The sequence below is a fragment of the Sturnira hondurensis genome, unplaced genomic scaffold (genome assembly GCF_014824575.4).
Source record: "Sturnira hondurensis isolate 20B ecotype Veracruz unplaced genomic scaffold, ASM1482457v3 Scaffold0002640, whole genome shotgun sequence".
NCBI classification, from domain to species: domain Eukaryota; kingdom Metazoa; phylum Chordata; class Mammalia; order Chiroptera; family Phyllostomidae; genus Sturnira; species Sturnira hondurensis.
Window position 1 is genome coordinate 229,440 of NW_028075271.1, and position 17,980 is coordinate 247,419.

The 17,980-nt window shown below is 53.9% G+C and overlaps 1 protein-coding gene, 1 long non-coding RNA gene and 1 other non-coding gene across 7 annotated transcripts in view; 1 reads left to right on the forward strand and 2 right to left on the reverse strand.

Moving 5' to 3' along the window:
* Positions 1 to 3,530: 3,530 nt before the first annotated feature.
* LOC118983299 (U1 spliceosomal RNA) lies at positions 3,531 to 3,692 on the reverse strand. Its single transcript, XR_005065688.1, has one exon. It is a non-coding gene; the product is annotated as a U1 spliceosomal RNA (small nuclear RNA).
* A 4,523-nt stretch (positions 3,693 to 8,215) lies between these two features.
* On the reverse strand, positions 8,216 to 12,384 carry LOC118983242 (uncharacterized). The gene is made up of 3 exons (XR_005065673.1): positions 12,041 to 12,384; positions 11,791 to 11,854; positions 8,216 to 8,822 (listed from the first exon to the last, which is right to left on the reverse strand). It is a non-coding gene; the product is annotated as an uncharacterized LOC118983242 (long non-coding RNA).
* Positions 12,385 to 12,465: 81 nt separating this feature from the next.
* The window catches only part of SCAF4 (SR-related CTD associated factor 4), a 55,299-nt gene continuing 49,784 nt past the window's right edge, over positions 12,466 to 17,980 (forward strand). For all 5 annotated transcript variants that reach the window (XM_037040553.1, XM_037040555.1, XM_037040556.1 and 2 more), the window contains exon 1: positions 12,466 to 12,890. In XM_037040553.1, the coding sequence (XP_036896448.1) occupies positions 12,861 to 12,890 (30 nt within the window). In that variant the 5' untranslated portion in view covers positions 12,466 to 12,860. The remainder of the gene's footprint in view (positions 12,891 to 17,980) is intronic.

Consider the following 17,980-nt stretch of genomic DNA (forward strand, 5'->3'; position numbering starts at 1 on the left):
GAATGCAGACAGGGCCAGCCCCCTACTGCCCTCGAGCTGACGACGTTTCTCTACCAAAGTCATGATTAGAGAAAAGTATCCAAGGAGATGGGTTCACAAGGAAAGACTCTGGATTTGTATTTTGCATGGGGGCCAGAAAAGGAGGGGGAACTATTAATGAGTGTGGTGCGTGGAGGGAGGAGAGACCAGACGTGAAACCTCGCCCAGGTCGAGGTGGCGGCGGCGACCCTCTGGGAAAGCAGTCAGTGAAAACGCCCGAGAGAGGAAGTGCGAAATCTGACGATCTGAACGGCAGCACAGGTAACGGTTTAGAAGCGATGTCGTTGGTGACAGCAGGACCGGACCACGCCTGGGGGAGACGGGCTCGCAGAGGGCGGTACTGCTGGAGAGAGCCGGGATAATCTCCAGAAGCTGAAAGACAAGCTGCCAACAGTGACCTCTGAAAAGCAACTTTCACTGAAAGAATCAGATGTGAGATAACTCTCACACAGTTTCAAACCACAGAACATCTGGACATTAAAGATGTGTAAGGACACAGCCACAGGCCACTCAGTCACAGGGGCCGGTGCCCCGAGCTGCGTTCCCAGGGGCATCAGAATGGGCTCCACCTGCTCCGTACGTAGTACGTGTCCCCGTTCTTTTCAGAGCAGCTCCTCTCAGCACAGATGCAGAAGACAAATACCCAAGGTTAAGTGGGCAACATGCAACCAAGAAGAGTGGGGTGTCACTGGTAAAACCCAGGGTCCAACCTGGGAACCACCCCGATCCAGGCAGCGTCTGGGGGTCGGGGGCACAGCATAAGACCTAGGCCCCTGCTCAGACTTTGATCTGGCCTCAGGGGAAATGAGTCACGCCCTCCTTCTTAAGGGAGAGCCCCTGGTCTGAGGACAAGTTTGAGGAGGAAAACGAGCCTCCTCCAGCATGGAAGAGCGCAGCTCGCAGCACCTGGGCGGCACCTGGGCAGGCACCGGCTGCCCAGTGACATCTACACTTAGTGCGACAACAACAGACGATGACGACTACTAACGGCCTCTTATCTGTGATACACAGAAGGCGGGTAAACGATCTGGAAGGAATCATTTGTATTTTTACTCTGATAAGAACAAGAAGAAAAGCCCCGACCAGGTGGCTCAGTTGGTCAGAGTGTTGCCCCAACACCCGGGGTTGAGGTTTGGGTCCCCCTCAGGTCGGGCACACACACAAAGCAACCAGTGAGTGCGTGAGTAAGTGGGACAGCAAATCCATGTCTCTCCCTGCACCTTTCTCTAAAATCAAACAAAAGGTTGAGAAGAGAATATCTATCTTTTTATAATTTAAAAAGTCTGAGTTTTTTCTCTTTCTTGAGGACCTAAAGCTTTAAATATGTCCCTAAAATCTATGTAACTAAAACAGGGCTCACCGACCTTTTGGGTAAAGGGTCAGAAAATGAATAATTTCAGATTTGTCTGCTCTGAGTACTGGACTCTGACACTGTAGGGCCAGGGTGGCCTGGATTGGTATGCAAATGAGTGGGTGTGGCTGCACTCTGATAAAACTATTTACGGGAACAGGCACTGGGCCCCATTGGGCCCATAGTGTGCCAACCCCTGATCTAAAACACTGTACAAAAAGTAACAAGTAATGCACTTTCATATACAACATTTTTTCAAGCATAGCAGGCAAAAAAAGAAAAGAAAACCTAGATCAAAACACCACTGATATTTGAGGAGAAACACTTAAAACTGAGACTTAACCATGGTGGTGGTAGTAACGGGAAGAAAAAAAAAAGAACATGTTTATTTATGATTTAATAAATGCTTACACAGTGCTCACTAAGTTCCAGGCTCTGGATCAAACACTTTGTGTTAGCTCATTTAATTCCCAGAACAACCCCAACATAACATGTTATTTTCTCACCTCACAGATAAGGAAAGGAAGACAGGGAGACACCAAGTCACCTGCCGAAGATCACAAAGCTGGTGACCAGGGAAGACGAGAGGTTAGGAGAGAACGTCACAGAACGGTCACCAGGACAGGGGACGAAAATGCCCCTCCCACCGCTCACTGGCCAGACAGACCTCTCTGTAGGTACCAGTTTCCCCCCAAAGTCACCATGGTAATGCTGCCCTCCCTCCCCACTGCATGGAGTTTCTGCCCCTCTCAAATGTGATCATGCACGGGTTTTTTCCATTTTTAAAAATTGTTTAGTGACTTTTTAAGGAAGAGAAAGAGAAACATCAATTGGCTGTTCGGCTTACTCATGGATTCTCGGTTGACTCTTGCGTGTGCCCTGACTGGGACGTAGCTGCAACCTTGGCACAAGAGTGATACAGAGAGATCGGATGAGACCACTGGGGAGAAGCAGGGAGGGGCCGGGGAAGGAGTTTGAGGGGGGCAACGGTGAACAGTCTAGGACAGGATTGGCTGGGAAGTTGAATGTCTCGAGTGCGTGCGTGGAAATAGAGGGCTGGCTCTCTGCAGGCCCTTCTTCCTGGGGGGCGCCTGGGGGGTGGTGCTGCAGCTGGTGGCGTTTCCCAGCGGGAGGTGTTTTGGGTGGGAAGGAGCTCCGGGCACAGCCTGGGATCCGCTGGCCTGGCAGAGGGTGGCAGCGTTCTTCTCCTCTGGGTGTTCTAGAGGGGATGGGCTCTGAGGCAGGAGCCTGCCATTCTTCCCAAATTGTGTAGCTTATGTCGTTTTACTTTGTAAATTAACCCTATAGAGACAACTAAAAACTAATCAGGGGGGTGAGAGGAAAACCCGGGTATTAGAGCGTAGCCTTAATTGACAGGTTCAAGTGATGAAGGCTGTAACTGAAGAGTTAATGAGTGTAGCCTTAATTGATAGGAATAAGTGACTAGCACACGTGAAAAGCTGTTTCTCCAAAACTGCGAGGCTTTCAAATACAGACCCCTCTCCTGCGTCACCTCTGCTTCTGGAGCTCTGCCCAGAGGGCGGCGGCGGGCTGCAGGACCCCACTTGCCGTTGGGTTATGCAGGACAGCGCTGCAACCAACTAAGCTACCCAGCCATTTTTTTTCTTTCACATTTCATCTTAGTTATGCATTTCAAAGTGTTCTGTTACTTCCACTCACTCTGACAAAAGGTTGGTTATATTCAATACTCAGTTATCAAACAAAATAAACATATGTAAAATACCAATTATGGAAGCACTGACATGCAAAGATGCACACCAATAGGTTTTTTTCAATATGGAAATCAGCAATCAAAATAGGAAATGAAGTGTTTGTACTAGAACTGAAAGGCGTGAATGATCAGTGCGACCCTATCAGCCCTCAGGAACTCAGACAGTCAAACATAAAGCCTGCTTCTTCACCTCCCTGGGCTCCGTGATGATCTTTCACAGTTATGAATTAATCTGATTCTGACAAGGATTGTTGTGCAGACTAGAAATCTAAGATTTGGAAAAGCAAATTAACCTACCAGAGGTCACCTCACAAACCGGTACCCTGGACCCTTTCCAAGGCCAAGGATATGATGAGGCATATGTTAGTTTCTTATTTCACTTGTACAAGTATTTTCTTCCTTTTAGTTCCAGGGACAGTGCAAATGTAGCCCCCCGTGACCACAAACCCTGCAGTCTGGTTCCCACAGTTGGGGGACCTGCAGGGGTCAGCATGCCCAGAGGGCGGGCCTGACCCTCGCCCCAGGAAAACCCCCTCCGTGGTCAGGGCATGGCCCCTGCCAGGAAAGCACGAGTGTGTTCTGTGGAGCAAGCTATGAGGCCGTGATGGAGGCTTAACGGAGCCTCATTGTCTGCGTTACTTGGATCTGTCAGTGCACTTCAGGTTCTGGGTAAGCAAAGCACATCTCTTTCATCACAAAGACCACACATCTCCATCTCTCTTCAGTGCCACCCGTATTTATTTCCTTTTGCATCGCTTGTCACATTTGTCATAGTGCCGCCTTAGTCAGCAGTCCCGTCTCTCGGGGACTGTGAGAAAGGACCACCAGGTCTGGGAGGTACCAACACAGCCACACGGCCCGAACATTCTGTGTTGAGTCAGTGAGGAAACTTCCCACCACCAGTGGCAGAAACCCCAACTCACACTGCCTTCGACAGTAAGGAAATGTACTGGCTGTCCTGACCCCAAGAAGCAGGGCAGGCTTCAGGGCTGGTTTCATCCAGCAGATCCAGCTCCGCTTCTCGAGGATTCTCTCGGTTCTGCTCCCAGGCCCATGGCAGCCTCATCCTCAGGCTGACACCAAGATCATCCCATGGAGAAGATGCTGCTGGCTTGCTTTCTACGGTTCTCTGGAGCGTCAGGAACTTTCCCCAGAATCTCCCAGAACTCATCATCTTGCACCTCATGAGACCAAAATGTGTCAGGTGCCTATTTCTAAACCAGCCTTCGAAGTCAGAGCAATGTCCTGTGCTCCGTGGCTCGGGCCTGAGTTTCTGAACAAATCACTGGCAAAAGGGCGGGTGGGGGGACTGCACTATTAAACTGGGCTTGGACCAAGGACAGGCTACCTTTGGAGGTGGGATTCTTCTTCTGAACCTCAGAGTTGTTCCACAAAAGGAGGGTGCTGTGGATTGGAAAAGTGTTCGTCATTGCTTTTGGCTGAAAAGCCTCTGAATCGCGTTAAGTTTGGGATAAAAATTTGGATTTATGTCCCCCAATTATAAACACTGGCAGAAAGCAGACTCTACTTCCTGTTACTGACACCAAATCTGCAACTCCCCAGCTAGGGGGTAGGCAAGCGACCTTGACTTCGCCAAATGAACACCCAACCCCAAAACCCTGACACCATTTTTTAAAAAACTGAAAAATAGGATTTCCGGCCAAGATGGAGTCATAGGTGGAAGACTATGCCTCCTCGCACAACCAAAATTAAGGACAACAAAGATTTAGAAACAAAAACACAACCAGAACAGACCGAAAACTGAACTGTAGGGAAGTCCAACAACCACTTGTCCAGACCAGTAAGAGGGGCGGAGTCAGTGGCCAGTAGAGAGGGGTCGTGGTTGGCAGACCTGGGCGAGGGGAGAAAACGAGCAGAGTGTGCAAGGCGGTTGGTTGGCTGACCGCGGTCACACATTCACATGCAGATAAACCAGGTAAAAACGGGCAGCAAGACAGACCCCAGCGTCCCCAGCGACGGGAAATAAAGCCTAAAAGCACTGATTGAAAAGGTGCTGGGAGAGACTCCCAGCCTCACAGGAGAGTTCATTGGAGAGACACACAGGGTCCTAGAACGTACACAAGCCCACCCACCCGGGAACCAGAACCAGAAAGGCCCAGTTTGCTTGGGGAAAGCTGAAGAGGGGACCAAAATCCGAGAGAGAGCGGAACAAACACCATTTCTCCCTCTCTGACCCCGCCCCCACATACAGCATCACAACGCAGCGACTGGGTCGCCCCACCCTGGTGAACACCTAAGGCTCCGCCCGTCATACGTAACAGGTGCGACAAGACCAAAAAAAAAAAAAAATGGCTGAAACAGAAGAACAAATCAAAGCCCCAGAGCCAATACTTCTAAACTACCAAGAGATAGCCAACCTATCAGATGCACAGTGGGGGGAGGTGGGTGGGATGGGGTGTGCAGAGTGGAGGGGAATGAAGGGGGGGAAATGGGGCAACTGTAGTGGCATAATCAATAAAATATATTATTAAAAATACATTAAAAACTGGAAAATATAGAAAGAAAAAGTTTTCGGACATTGGACAAAAGACAAATTACTGACACAGGAACAAATATAGAATTATCGTGCTGGCTGGCCTCGCTCAGTGGATTGAGTGCGAGCCTGTGAACCAAAGGATCTCGGTTCAATTCCCAGTCAGGGCACATGCCTGGGCTGCAGGCCAGTTCCTAGCAGGGGATGCACGAGAGGCAACCATACATTGATATTTCTCTCCCTCTCTCCTTCCGAACCAGAAAGGATGCAAACAACAGAGTGAATCGATGAAAGCGAAGGCTGTGTCTTTGGAAAGATCAACATAACAGACGAACCTGTAACTGCACTGTAGTATGAGGAAACTGTAGAGACAACATAGAAACTACCAACATGAGGAATAAAAGAGGAGGTGTGACCATGGCCTTGAAAAGAACAAGAAGGGACTATTGTGAAAAACAGTCAATAAGTCGTTAACCTTTCAATGGACAAACTTCTCAGAAATAAAGGTTATCAACAGAGACTCGTGGGAAGGTGGAATGGTGACGAAAGCAGGAGGCTGGAGTGGCAGAAGACAGGCCAGGAGCCTCGGCATCCAGGGGCTGTGTCCAGTGGTGGCGTCCAGCGCGGCAAAGGCAGGAAGTGCATTTTCCCGAGAGACTCCAGGAGGGAGGCAGCCGGCTGACACCTTGCTTTTAGATTCCTCCCACCAGAACTACGAGAGGCTAAGTTTGCACTATTTAAAACAAACAAACAAACAACTGACTCAAGAAATAAAATCCCAGAAGAACCCTATATAAATTTTAACATTGAATTATCAAAACCCTTCTATAATGAAAACTTTGGGCCCAGATGGGTTCACTGGTGAATTCTAACAAAATCTTAAGGAAGAAATGCTGTCAATTCTACACAAATGCCTTCAGAAAATGGAGAAGGAAGGAAATATTTCTTAACTCATTCGATGAGGACAGACGACTCCAACAGCAGAACCACCACAAGAAAAGGAAACGACAGATCAATATCACTCAGAGAGGAGGAAATACTCTTGACAAAATCCTTGCAAACGGGATCCAGTGACGCATAAGAAGGGTACTCCAAGACCAGTGGGGTTTATTCAGGAATGCTGGCAGGCTGGTCAAACATTCAAAAACTGATCAATGTGATTCCCCATATTAACAGAATAAAATAGAAGAACCAGACAAATAGCTCAATAGACACGAAAACAACATCTGACAAAATTCAACACCCACCCACGATTTATTTTTTTTAGGACTTTATTTATTTCTTTTCAGAGAGCAGGGAAGAGAGGAAGAGAGGGAGAGAGACATCAATGTGTGGTTGCCTCTTGAGTGCCCCCTACTGGGGACCCGCCCAACAACCCAGGCATGTGCCCTGCCTGGGAATTGAACTGCTGACCCTTTGGTTCACAGTCTGGCGCTCAGTCCACTGAGCTGCACCAGCCAGGGCCCATCCACGATTTAAAAGGAAAAGAAAACCTCTCAAGACACCAGTGACAGGGAACTTCCAGACCGGTCCAACAGCCTGGGGCTCTCAGCCTGGGCAGCGGCGAAGACTGGCCCGGAGACAACGCATGCGACCCCGGCGTCCACTCTACACTCTCACTCAACACCGCACTGGAGGGCTCATTTGAGCAAATAAGAAAATAGCAGGCTGGAAAAAAGTAAAACTCTCTTCAAATAAAACATGATTGCGTGCTGATGGCCACTGTGCATCTGAAAAAGTGCCCGACGCCAGGGCGGAGGCCGGACTCGAGGAGCTCAGTGAGGGGAGTTCTCTGCGCCTGTGCACCGCAGTGTCCTGACTGCCTGCCCGCCCCGGTCCTCAGCAGGTGCCCACCTTTATCCTGTGAGTGACCGAGTGAACACTCGATTGGGCAGTTTGGTCTCGGAAGGTGACAGATCACTTCAGTGGAGACTTGAGTTTTATACCTCTGATTTTGAAAAAAGAACCTTAGATCCCTATGCTTAAGTAAGACAAGAAACAGCCTGGAGAAACCACTTCCCTTTACTAGCTTCTTGCAATGATTCATGTTAAAGGGCAGCTTGCCCGGGCCACAGAACCCCCCAACCACACGTGGCTTCTGCGAAGGGGTGGCTGGGCGAGATGGGATTGAACTGCAGGACCCAGGGAAGCAGCCCGCCCTCTGCAGGTCTGACCCGCGGAGGGCCCCGGTGCAATGGCACGTGGGGAGAGGAGGAATTAGCTCCTGTCCTCCCGCCTCAGGGGCTGAGCTGCGCCATCCCATTGCACCTCCTCCTGCCCTTGGGCTTCAACTTCCATCACGGGCTCCCCCGGCCCTCTGGACTCCTGCCAGGCACTGGCCACCAGCTCTCGATTCTCCAATGGCAGATTTTACGTGTATTTAAGTGTCCACATGTATAACTGTATATAATATATACACACATATGCAAATGGGATATATAAAAGGAGAATATAAATATACATTTCCATCCTCATGGTTCTGTGTCTCCGCAGAGCCCTGACCAGCACCCTCCTGTGCTCACCCACATGCTGCTGCCGCAGCCAAGGCTGACCGCCCAAAGCCTCAGGTTTGCTGCACACTTATCTGTGTGAGTCCTGCCTTTTTTCTTTTTTTCTCTTTCTTTCTTTTCCTTTCTCTCTCTTTTGGAGCTTACTCTTTCTGACTACAAAAGTAATACACGCTTTCTTTGGAGGGTCTAGAAAGTGCTGAAAAATTAAAAAGAGAATGAAAATTCCGTAAAGTCCCATCGCCTCCGTTGGCACTGAGCTCCATCCAGTTCCTGGGAGCCTCCTTGTCTCACCACTGTCTTGGCCCTGGCAGCACAGGGGACAGGGAGATGGAGGCTGGCATGAGAAGGGATTGGGCGGGCGGGACTGAGGGGCCCGCACGTGGAACTCCCAGTGGGTGCTGCGGAATGCAGCTATACACCAGGAGAGATTTCAAATGCAGAAGGGGGCAGGCAGAGGGGTACAGGGGGTCAGGTGAGTGCTCAGGTCGGGGGAGGAGGCTGCCCCGGGGGAAAAGAGGGGTCCTGTGCAGCGTCATAGTTATACTCGCCCCAGGAAGCACCCAGGACGAAGCATGAGAAAGAACCTATCTGCTCTAGAATTCACACCTATTGATGTTTCACCCTGGACCTGGCAGAGGTGAGATGTTCCTCTCTGTAGTTACTCTCTACTCCTGTGGACTGTAGCCAGCATGCCTTCTAAGAGAATGGGGTCACATATGAAAGGCACAGAATTAACATGCGTTTTTTAAAAGTTTTATTGATTTTAGAGAAAGAGGAGGGGAGAGAGAAAGGAGGAGAGAGGCAAACATGGATTTGTCGTTGTACCTGTTCACGCATCACTGGCTGACTCTTGCACGTGCTGACGGGGGACTGAACCTGCAGCTGTGGCGCATCAGGATGACACTCTAACCAACTGAGCTAGCCGGCCAGGGTGTTAACAAGAATATTTGTTGAATGTCATCTTTTCTTTCCTCTGGATTTCATCTACTCTTTTTAAAAACACGAGTTTGTTTGGAATGACTCTTCAAAACTGTCTGTCTTCACACCCACATTATGAACACAGTCTGTTTAGACCCTTGTCCTTCGAGAGAAGGCGAGTTTGCAACAGGATGGAATGTCTTGCTGATTTTGATCAGTCACTTGCACTTACAGTCGCCTGGCCATCTTTTTGACAGGCTGCATTCCTCTGCTTCTACGGCCGCTCTCTTTCAGACCACAGCCCTGCAGAGTTTTTGTCACTCGCCCAAACCTTCCTATTACAGCGTGTGACGTGTCTGCCTGGAGGGCTAGAGACCAAAGTCCAGCAGTAGCTGCGCAGAGGTGCAGCAGTTGTCCCAGGGCAGCTAGCAGTGACGCTCCCAGGTCGCTCAACTGGTAGAGCACCTGCCCAATACACTAAGGTTGCAGGTTCGATCCCCAGTCAGGGCACATACATGATGCAACCAAGTGGAACAACAAATCAATGTTTCTCTCTCTTCCTCCCTCCCCCCTCTCAAATCAATTTAAAAACAAATAAAAGAGAGGTGATGCTGCAGTCTTCTGAAGAGAAAAATGGTAGAAAGCCCTGACTAGGGCTATTCCTTGCTAATAACATGCACTCCCCAAACAACTTGCTTAAAAGACCTCCCAAGCATGATCGACATAAAAACCAACCCTATCCAGAAAAGAACCTCCAAAATTATCCACTTCAAACACAAGGATCTCACACGGTAGATCTTGTTCCTTGTCCACTCAGCTCTCAATAGGATGGCACATGGAACACGTCGCCCTTCGCTGGATCCCACGGCCATACAAAGCCTGACAGAGGTTGCACACCAAGCCCCGCATGCAAACTGCTCGGAGCCACCATCACCACCTTCTGCCCAGCCTCTTTCCCAGCCCAGCATCAGAGTGCAGCCGTCCTTAGCCAAATCCGTTCCCCTCCTCACACCTCCTACATAGCAGGAGTTGGGTCTGGCCGGAGGCGATCATGCAGCTTTCATTAGGATGACTGGCACACAGGAGGTGCTGACCAAGTGGCTGGTGACTAAAAGGAGCTGATGTCTGAGTGTCAGCTAGGTGTCAAACAGGCCTGCCCGGCTGGAGGAGCAGAAAGGGGCTGTCCACAAGCGCAAAGCCTGGCCTGTGTCAGGTCCCAGCCCTGTCCAGGGAACGGCCAGACTTGGGTTGCGCCCTGGGAAGAGGTTGGAAACATGGTGCGAGATCTCAGACAAATGGCAGACAGTGAATCATGCAGAAAGGCAAGGGGTCGACCCTCGAAAACCTGCACTTTCTAATGCAATGTCAGTGCACCTACAGATGAGAAGTGAAACAGGTTCTCAAAACATTATGGCAGTTTTGCTGAGAGACAAAAAGGCAGCGACATGAAGTAGATGATGGGTAGGTCTGGGGAGGATGTTTGGGGTCTCCTCTGTTGCTCTGATAATTAAGAGTGCATTTGTCTTATCTTGAAGGAAACAAGCACCCTCCACATCCCACAGCCTTCGCCCTTACACACTGCCTTCCCAGCCAGGTTTCTGCAGTGTGCCTCCTGCCTCCTTCCCGAGAGCCTTGGCTTCTGCGCCTGCACTCCAGCCGGCACACCTGCGGGGCCTTCCCTTGCTAACGGTCTACCTTCAGCACGGGAGGGCTGACTGCTCCTCCTGTGCCCTTCCTCTTCCTGCCTCTTACCCCTCACACACCTATGTTCCCTGTCTGTTTCAGCCCCTCCCATACCAGCTGTGTACTAATGACTCCCAGATCTCTACCGCCCCTCAGCCAGGCATCCCGATTCCACCTGTGTTTACCCAACTACCTCCTAGACATCCTCACTTATTTGCCCCAGGGGCAGCTCAAATTCCATAAGCCCCAGAAGGAAGTCATTTAATTCACTTTAGATAACCGAATGGGGCCTCACTTCCTCAAATGTAACACAGGGGTATTACTAATAGGCACCTTACACAGAAGCCTGTTACAGAGATTAAATAACACCGGGTATCATGTCAGACAGACCCTGGCACATGTGAACAATCTACAAGTGTTAAATGCAATCCTCTTCACTCACACCCATTCCCTCCTCCCCCTGTATCCCCTAAATTGACTAATAAACCCAACCACCCACACATTTAAACCAGAACCTGGACCATCTTTCTTGAAGCCTAGCTCTTCCTTAATCTCACAGGCCCTCTTTCCCACTTCTTAAATAACTGACCTTGTCTCTCCTTCTTAACTCCAGGGACTTAGCGTCCAGCACATCCCCGGGACTAGGGCTATTCCTTCCCTGAACCCACTCTTGCTACTACTCCACGCCTCTTTTCTGAAAGGACACATTGCATTACACCACCAACCCCGCTTATAAGCTTTCAGTAGCACCCCACTACTTTGGGGACAAAATCCAAACTCCTTGGCATGGCCCAGAGGCCCTTCAGGACCCGGCTTCCCAGCTCCTTCCAGGTCCACATCACGGCCCCAGCTCCAGCTGGTCCTGCCCCCGCACTCTTCGAGCTCAAGACGGAATACCTTCTCCCAGTGCTGCTGCTGCCAGATGCAGCTTAGGTGCCACTTCCTCCAGCCTTACTGGGCTTTTAGTTGGACGGTACCTTTCTTCTCAGTTCCCCAGGGCCTGTGCCCTAACACTTAAATGCTTCAGTTATTATCTGCTCATGTGCCTATCCTCTCCACTAACCTGGGTTGTCCGAAGGCAGAAAAATGATCTTTTATTTCCATGTGCCCAGAACCCAGCCCAGCGCCTGGAAGACAGTAAATACTCAGGGGAAGTGAAGCAGGGCAGTCTTTCCATCAAAAAAGGAACGAGGTTGCTTGGGGAGGCGATATCAGAGTTTAGCAAGTCCACCCCTCCCGTGGCAAGGAACACGGAACAAGGGTTCCTTTGGGCCTGTGTGTCCTTCACCGCACTTCAGCTCGCAAAGACTAACCCGCACAACTGCGACACACAAGGGGCTGCGCAGCAGAGGCTGCGAGGGAGCCGGCGACACAAACGCGTCCGAGAGCCGGGTGAAGTCCTTTGTTCCGGGCTCCGCGCCCGCAGGACCCGGCCAGGCGCAGGGCCAGCTTGGACGGAATGGCACTCGGAAACGGCCCGGGGGACACTGCAGGCTTCAGGGGCCAGCCTCCGGGCGCTGCAATCCGCGACGTCCGGCGACCACACGGGACGCGGGCTCCAGGCTGGGATCCCTCCCAGGCCCGCGGCGGCGGTGGCGGGCGGGAAAGCGCCCAGCTCGCCCGCCTCCCGCGCCCGCCGCCCGGCGCGCAGGACGGGGCGGGGCCGACGTGCTCGGGGACGGGGCCGACGCAGCGGGGCGGGGCCGGCGCGGGCACCGGAAGCGCTGGGAGGCCCGAGCCGTCCCAGGGTGCCCCGCGCGGCGTGGACTCGGGCCGCTGCCGCCATCCCGCTGGCGAGAGGCTGAGAGAGGCCGCCCGCTCGCCGGCCGGGCTCGTGTGGCCAGTGCGTGAGGGCGCGGGGGCCGTGTCAGCGACACGCAAAGCGCAGCCGCCGCCACCGGACGGACATGTTAGGGCGCAGCGCCGCCGCCTCTTGTTCCTCAGCCCCCGAACGGCACTGAGAGGGGCCCGCCGCCGCCGCCCGCCCCGCAGCCCCGCTTCCTTCCTGGCCCCCGGCCCCCGGCCCCGGGCCCCGCCGCCCGCTCCGCCCCCGCCCGGCCGGGCCGCGGCCCCGCTCCGCCCTGCGCGATTCTATGTGACCGGCGGGCCCGGAGCCGCCGCCGCAGCGCGAACATGGACGCCGTCAACGCCTTCAACCAAGAGGTGAGGGGGCGCGGGCCGGCGCCGGCTCTCCCGCGCGGCGGGCTTGAAGCTGGGCTCGGGCGGGGGCGCTTCCTGCTCCGGTTCCGGCGGCCGGGCCCGCGCGGCGGCCTGCGGCCCGGGAGGTGGCAGCGGCCGCGGGACCGACCCCTCCCCTCCCCCACGCCGGGCGACGACCTCGGCCGCGTCCCCGGCCGCGCGGGCCCCTCGTCCGGCCCGCTCGCCCGCAGCCCCACTGGTGGCCGCGGGACTGGAGCGCGGCGCGCGGGGGGGGGTGGTGGTGCGGGGCGGGAGCGTCCGCCGGACTGGGCTCCCGCTGCCGGGCCGCGGCCGCTGGACTCTGATCCCGGGCGGTTGGCGCCCGGAGCCGGTCGGTAGCGAGCCGGTCCGACCCGGGACTCGCGCACGTGGGGAGTGGGGTTGGTAAGTGGAGTTGGTACACGACGGGGGTGCTCCTCGTCACTGCCGGTCGCGCACGGCGCCCTCGGGGGCTCCGAGCCCGGCCTGACACCTGAGAAGTTGAATGAGCGACGCGAGCTCGCGGGACAGCGGCCTCGCCGCACCGCCCCCCTCCCGGCCTTACCCCGCGGAGACCCCCAGCCGGGCCTGGAGCCGCGGCGGCCCACGGGCTCCACTTTCCCTCCGGTCCCCGCGGGCACGGCGCGGCCCGCGCAGTGGTGGGTCGGAGCCTTGGGGGCAGGGCGCCCGGCCCGGGTGATTTAAAACGCTGTCCCGGCGTGGGGACCTTTGTCGTGCGTCGAGGTGGATGGTCTTCCTTTTGCAAATGCTGGAGACAGAGCCGGCATTTAAAAAGCCAGATGCAGCGGTTGTGGGTGTCTTGGTGGGGCACTCAAAACTTGCTGCCTCTCACGAGATTTTGCGGGGTCCCTCCCATCGCACTTCCGATTTGCGGGGCGAGAAGTACGCGGGGCCCGGGGGCCGCGCCCGGCGTGGGGAGGACCGCTCACCGCCGGCTGGATCACCCGGGACACGCCGAGTCTCCGACTGGGGGCCTGGAGGTGTCCCGGTGGCCGCGGGCCCGCCTTCCGACGTTGCCGGCCAAGTTCAGCGGTGGCAGCTTTCGGGCTGGGGAAGTGGCTCCTGTTTGACCTTTTTATTCTTCAGTCACAGCTGACGTTCAGGGTCGGGTTGGTTTGGGGCGCGCAGCGCCGCGGCTCCACATTTATGCTCCTTCGGCGGGGATCACGCCGCGGGGCGACGAGCGGTCGTTCCTGCCAATGCTGTGGCGGCAGCTCCGCGGGCTCGGCTCCAGGGCAGAGTCGCTGGCCCGCTGCCCCCCCCCCCTCCCGGGGGCAGGGACTGGCAGGTGCGTTGCAACGAGGGAGTTTGTTCGAGTGGTTCGACCGTGGCTTAAAGGTTCCGAGTACACTTCTTTCCCGAGATAAAAACAATGGATTGTTGTTACTCTGAAAGGACATTTATTAAAGCCGTGGACAAGGAAACAGGAAGGGTTTAGGGTGGGAGAAGCAACCAAGGGGACAGCTGCCCCCTGTTGCCGTCGGGGACTGGCGATGCGGGACTGAGGCTGGGAGCACGGGCCGGGGGGCACCGATTGCATGGTTTCGGGGGAAATTGTCGGTGGGTGGAGAGGAGGGTTTTCAGTGCTGAGAAGGCTCTAATTCTCACCAGGCTCCATGGAAGTTGCGGTTAAGCGCGCTGTTAAGTAAAGAATGTACTATTAGTTTTGGAAAGGTGTGATGAATAGTTTTTACTTCAAAAGAATTAGGAAAGACATTGACCCCTTGGAAAACAGAAGTGGTATTTTAACCTTTCTAAGTGTATGGCGTGAGGGTTTGATTACTGCTTGTGCCCCCCATTTTCATTCCCCTCCTGGTCCGTCTTTGTGGACTTCACGTGGCATTATGCAAGGCGGGCCATGGCCGCCCTCCCAAGGAAAGGTCTTCTGAGGGGGTTGGTCTGATTTCAGACCCATCGTGACCCACACGCTTCTCAGTTGTTATTTCTCACCACTCACCACCTGATGTAGGTGACCTGTGACCTCGGGTCTCCCAGATCTCGCCTCACAGACTTCTGAGTGCCGCCTCGCTGCGCAGCAGAGCCCTGTCTGCGCCACCCAGCACGGACTCCTGCTACTGGGAGTCCTGTCCCACGGAGACCGTCTGGTGTAAGGACGCCCAGGCCTCCAGTCTTCGGTAGCGCAGCTCCCTGGGGCCTTTGGAGAGCACTGAGGACCTGGGACAGGGGACCGTGTGAGGAGTGGGGAGGGCGGGACAGGCGAGCCCGCAGTGGGCTCCAGAGGCTGCTGGGGAGTGAGGATGTCTCAGGAAGTGGGGCCCGCCGCCTGAATTGTGGGAGCTCCACTTTTAGGCTGTGGGTGAATGAAGGTTGTGCATTTGTGGCGATGTGATCAAGAGGCTTGGTTTTTCGTGCCTGCTGTGGAAGGCAGAGGTTCGGGGAGGAGTGGCGGGTTTGGGCGGGATTGGCCTCCGATGGGCATGGTGACCACCTGGTGTCCTGCTCCAGGCGCTGGGCACGCCGCAGCATGGTCAGCATGGTCCAGCAGCCCCCCGAGGTGCGTGCAGCGCAGGGGGGGTGTGGGTCTGAGTGGAAGACCTGTGGAAATTCTTGGTGCTCCGGTGGGCATCTGGCACTCAAACTTGGGCGAACCCAGTGATAGAGGGGGACACCCAGGAGTCACTCTCCCGTGTGCCCTGAAGAAGAACATTGGGGGGGTTAATATTTGATAAGCATCTATGGCACTCGGGCACTCTGTGTGCGCTTACCCAGTTAGCACTTGTGCAGCCTTACCTGGACATCACGTAGGGATGAGGCAGCTGACTTTGAGAGGAGCTGAGCAGCGTCCTGCTACCTAGTGGGCAAGGCAGGTGGGCTCGGGCCGGACTGCAGGTGCAGCCTCCCGTTGTTGCCCGAGGGTTGTCACGGGCTGGAGCTGGAGAGAAAGGCGTCCGGACATTTGGAGGGCAGTGGGGTCTGGAGTCCCAGGTGAAGTGGGATGTGGACGATGAAGGAAGGTAGTGGGTGTCACCTAGACTTCTTTAGAAGTTTGATTGTAGTAAGAGTTCGAGGGCGAGGAGAAGGAAGAGCAGTGGCTGGTGTCCCAGGCACTGACGCAGGCCGCCTGATGTTGGAGTTGGGGCGCCTCTAGCCCTGGTCTCTGGGGTGGGGAGCGGGGCAGGTCTGGAAAAGTGCAGTTTCAAATAGCGAGAGGGGGTGGCTCACTCAGAGCAGAGTTGTGCTTCCGGGAAGGAGCAGGAAGCCAGGTCCGATGGGCCATCCCCTGCTGCGGCCTGGGGGACGAGACTCCGTGACTCCCGGTGGGACTCCGTGTTGAGTGCTGTGCAGGACGAAGGTGAGTGGCCAAAATCACTGAGCAGTTGTGGCCAGTTCTGAGTTGTGTCTGTTAGGGTCGTACACCCGTCAGTGTGAGAGGTTTGCTATTCGGTAGCTTTGCTGAGTGACTGAAGTTTATAAATGGAGTTTCTTTATCCATCCATTGCATTTCTAGCATGCAGTCAATCTTCTCTGAATCCAAAGGAACATATCCACCCCTCGGCCCCCCCCCCCAAGTGAGAGGCGGACGACGGATTATCGGTGTCTGTGGAGCATAAACAAAATACAGCCCTCCATGGTTCGGTGCACATGGTGGTGTGTTGTGCATATTCTGCGAAGTGGGTTTTTGCTCAAACGTTAATACCATACAAGATTTAGTTCGTTCTAATGGCTGTGTAGTAGGCCACTTTGGAATAAGTGGCATTCTGTTTGATTCTCCAGTTGATAAACATGGTTTCTCATTTTTTGCCACAGACACTGTAGTGAATGTTCTTAAACGTCTTGTGTAAGAGTTTCTCTGGGACAGCTTTTCTCGAACTTTGAATTTCGACTTCTTTAAACTCAAAAGTTAAGGACCACAGAGAGCTTTTATATTTATGGATCGTGTGAGCTCATATTTACCATATTAGAAATTCAAGCTGAGAACTACATTTATTAAAAATAACAGTAAACCCACTACATGGTAACATAAATGACAGATGTTTTCAAAACAAAAATTAGTGAGAAGAGTGACGCTTGCTACTTTGCAAATCTCATTTAACCTTTGGTAAAAGCTGGGTTCTCATCTCCTCCTTCTGTCTCTGACATCACATGCACCAGACAGTGCCTGGAAAAGGGCTGTACCCTTGGGAGAAAGGGAATGAAAGGGCAGCGTCTTCCTCTGGGCGGGAAGCAGCTTGCACCTCCCAGACCTGGAGGGGAGCTCGGACCCTTGAGTTATGTTCTGAAACTACAGCCTGAGGTGGTGTGCACACAGTGTTGCCTTGAAGTGCAGGCGGAAAACGGACGCTTTCACTCTATCCGTTTCCCTTTCAAGTCAGGCAGAAGGAAGCTTGATGAATACTTAATGTATGGCTTGAAGTTGGCGCACTTACCGGTGTCTGCCATGAGCCACCGCGACGTGGGGAGGGAAGCGCTGAACCGCTCCGGGCTGCTCTTGCTGGAAGTCGTTCTGTGTGGACTGTTCTACACTTTGTACCTGCTGACCGCTCAGTGTGATCGTCGCCCGCAGCTCCCATCCTGTGGTGAGGACACCTTGTGAAGTTCTTTTACCCCGCAGCGCTCCTCTTTGGTTGTTCCTCTTTGGTTGCTCGGATCTGGGGTCTGTCTGCCGAGACTCAGAGACGGGAGCAAGGCTCGCTGTGCACAGGAGGTGACATGGAAGAGCAGGGCGAGGGTTGGAGCGCCACAGGGTCCTCTGGTCTCCCTTGGTCGTGTCTCCCTGCTACCACAGGGAGTCTGGGGGTCTTACAAGTTAGCCATTCAGCTGTGGCTGCTGTGGTTCGGTGGATTGAGCGCGGCCTGCGAACCAAAGGGTCGCCAATTCGATTCCCAGTCAGGACACATACCTGGGTTGTGGGCCAGGTCCTCAGTAAGGGGGGGGGGGCACATGAGTGGCAACCACACATTGATGTTTCTCTCCCTCTCTTTCCCTGTCCTTCCCTTCTCCCCTCTCCAAAAATAAATAAAGTCTTAGAAAAACAAAAAGAAAGAAAAGTTACCACCTTCACATTGAGTGGGGGACAGCTGGCTCTGTGCTG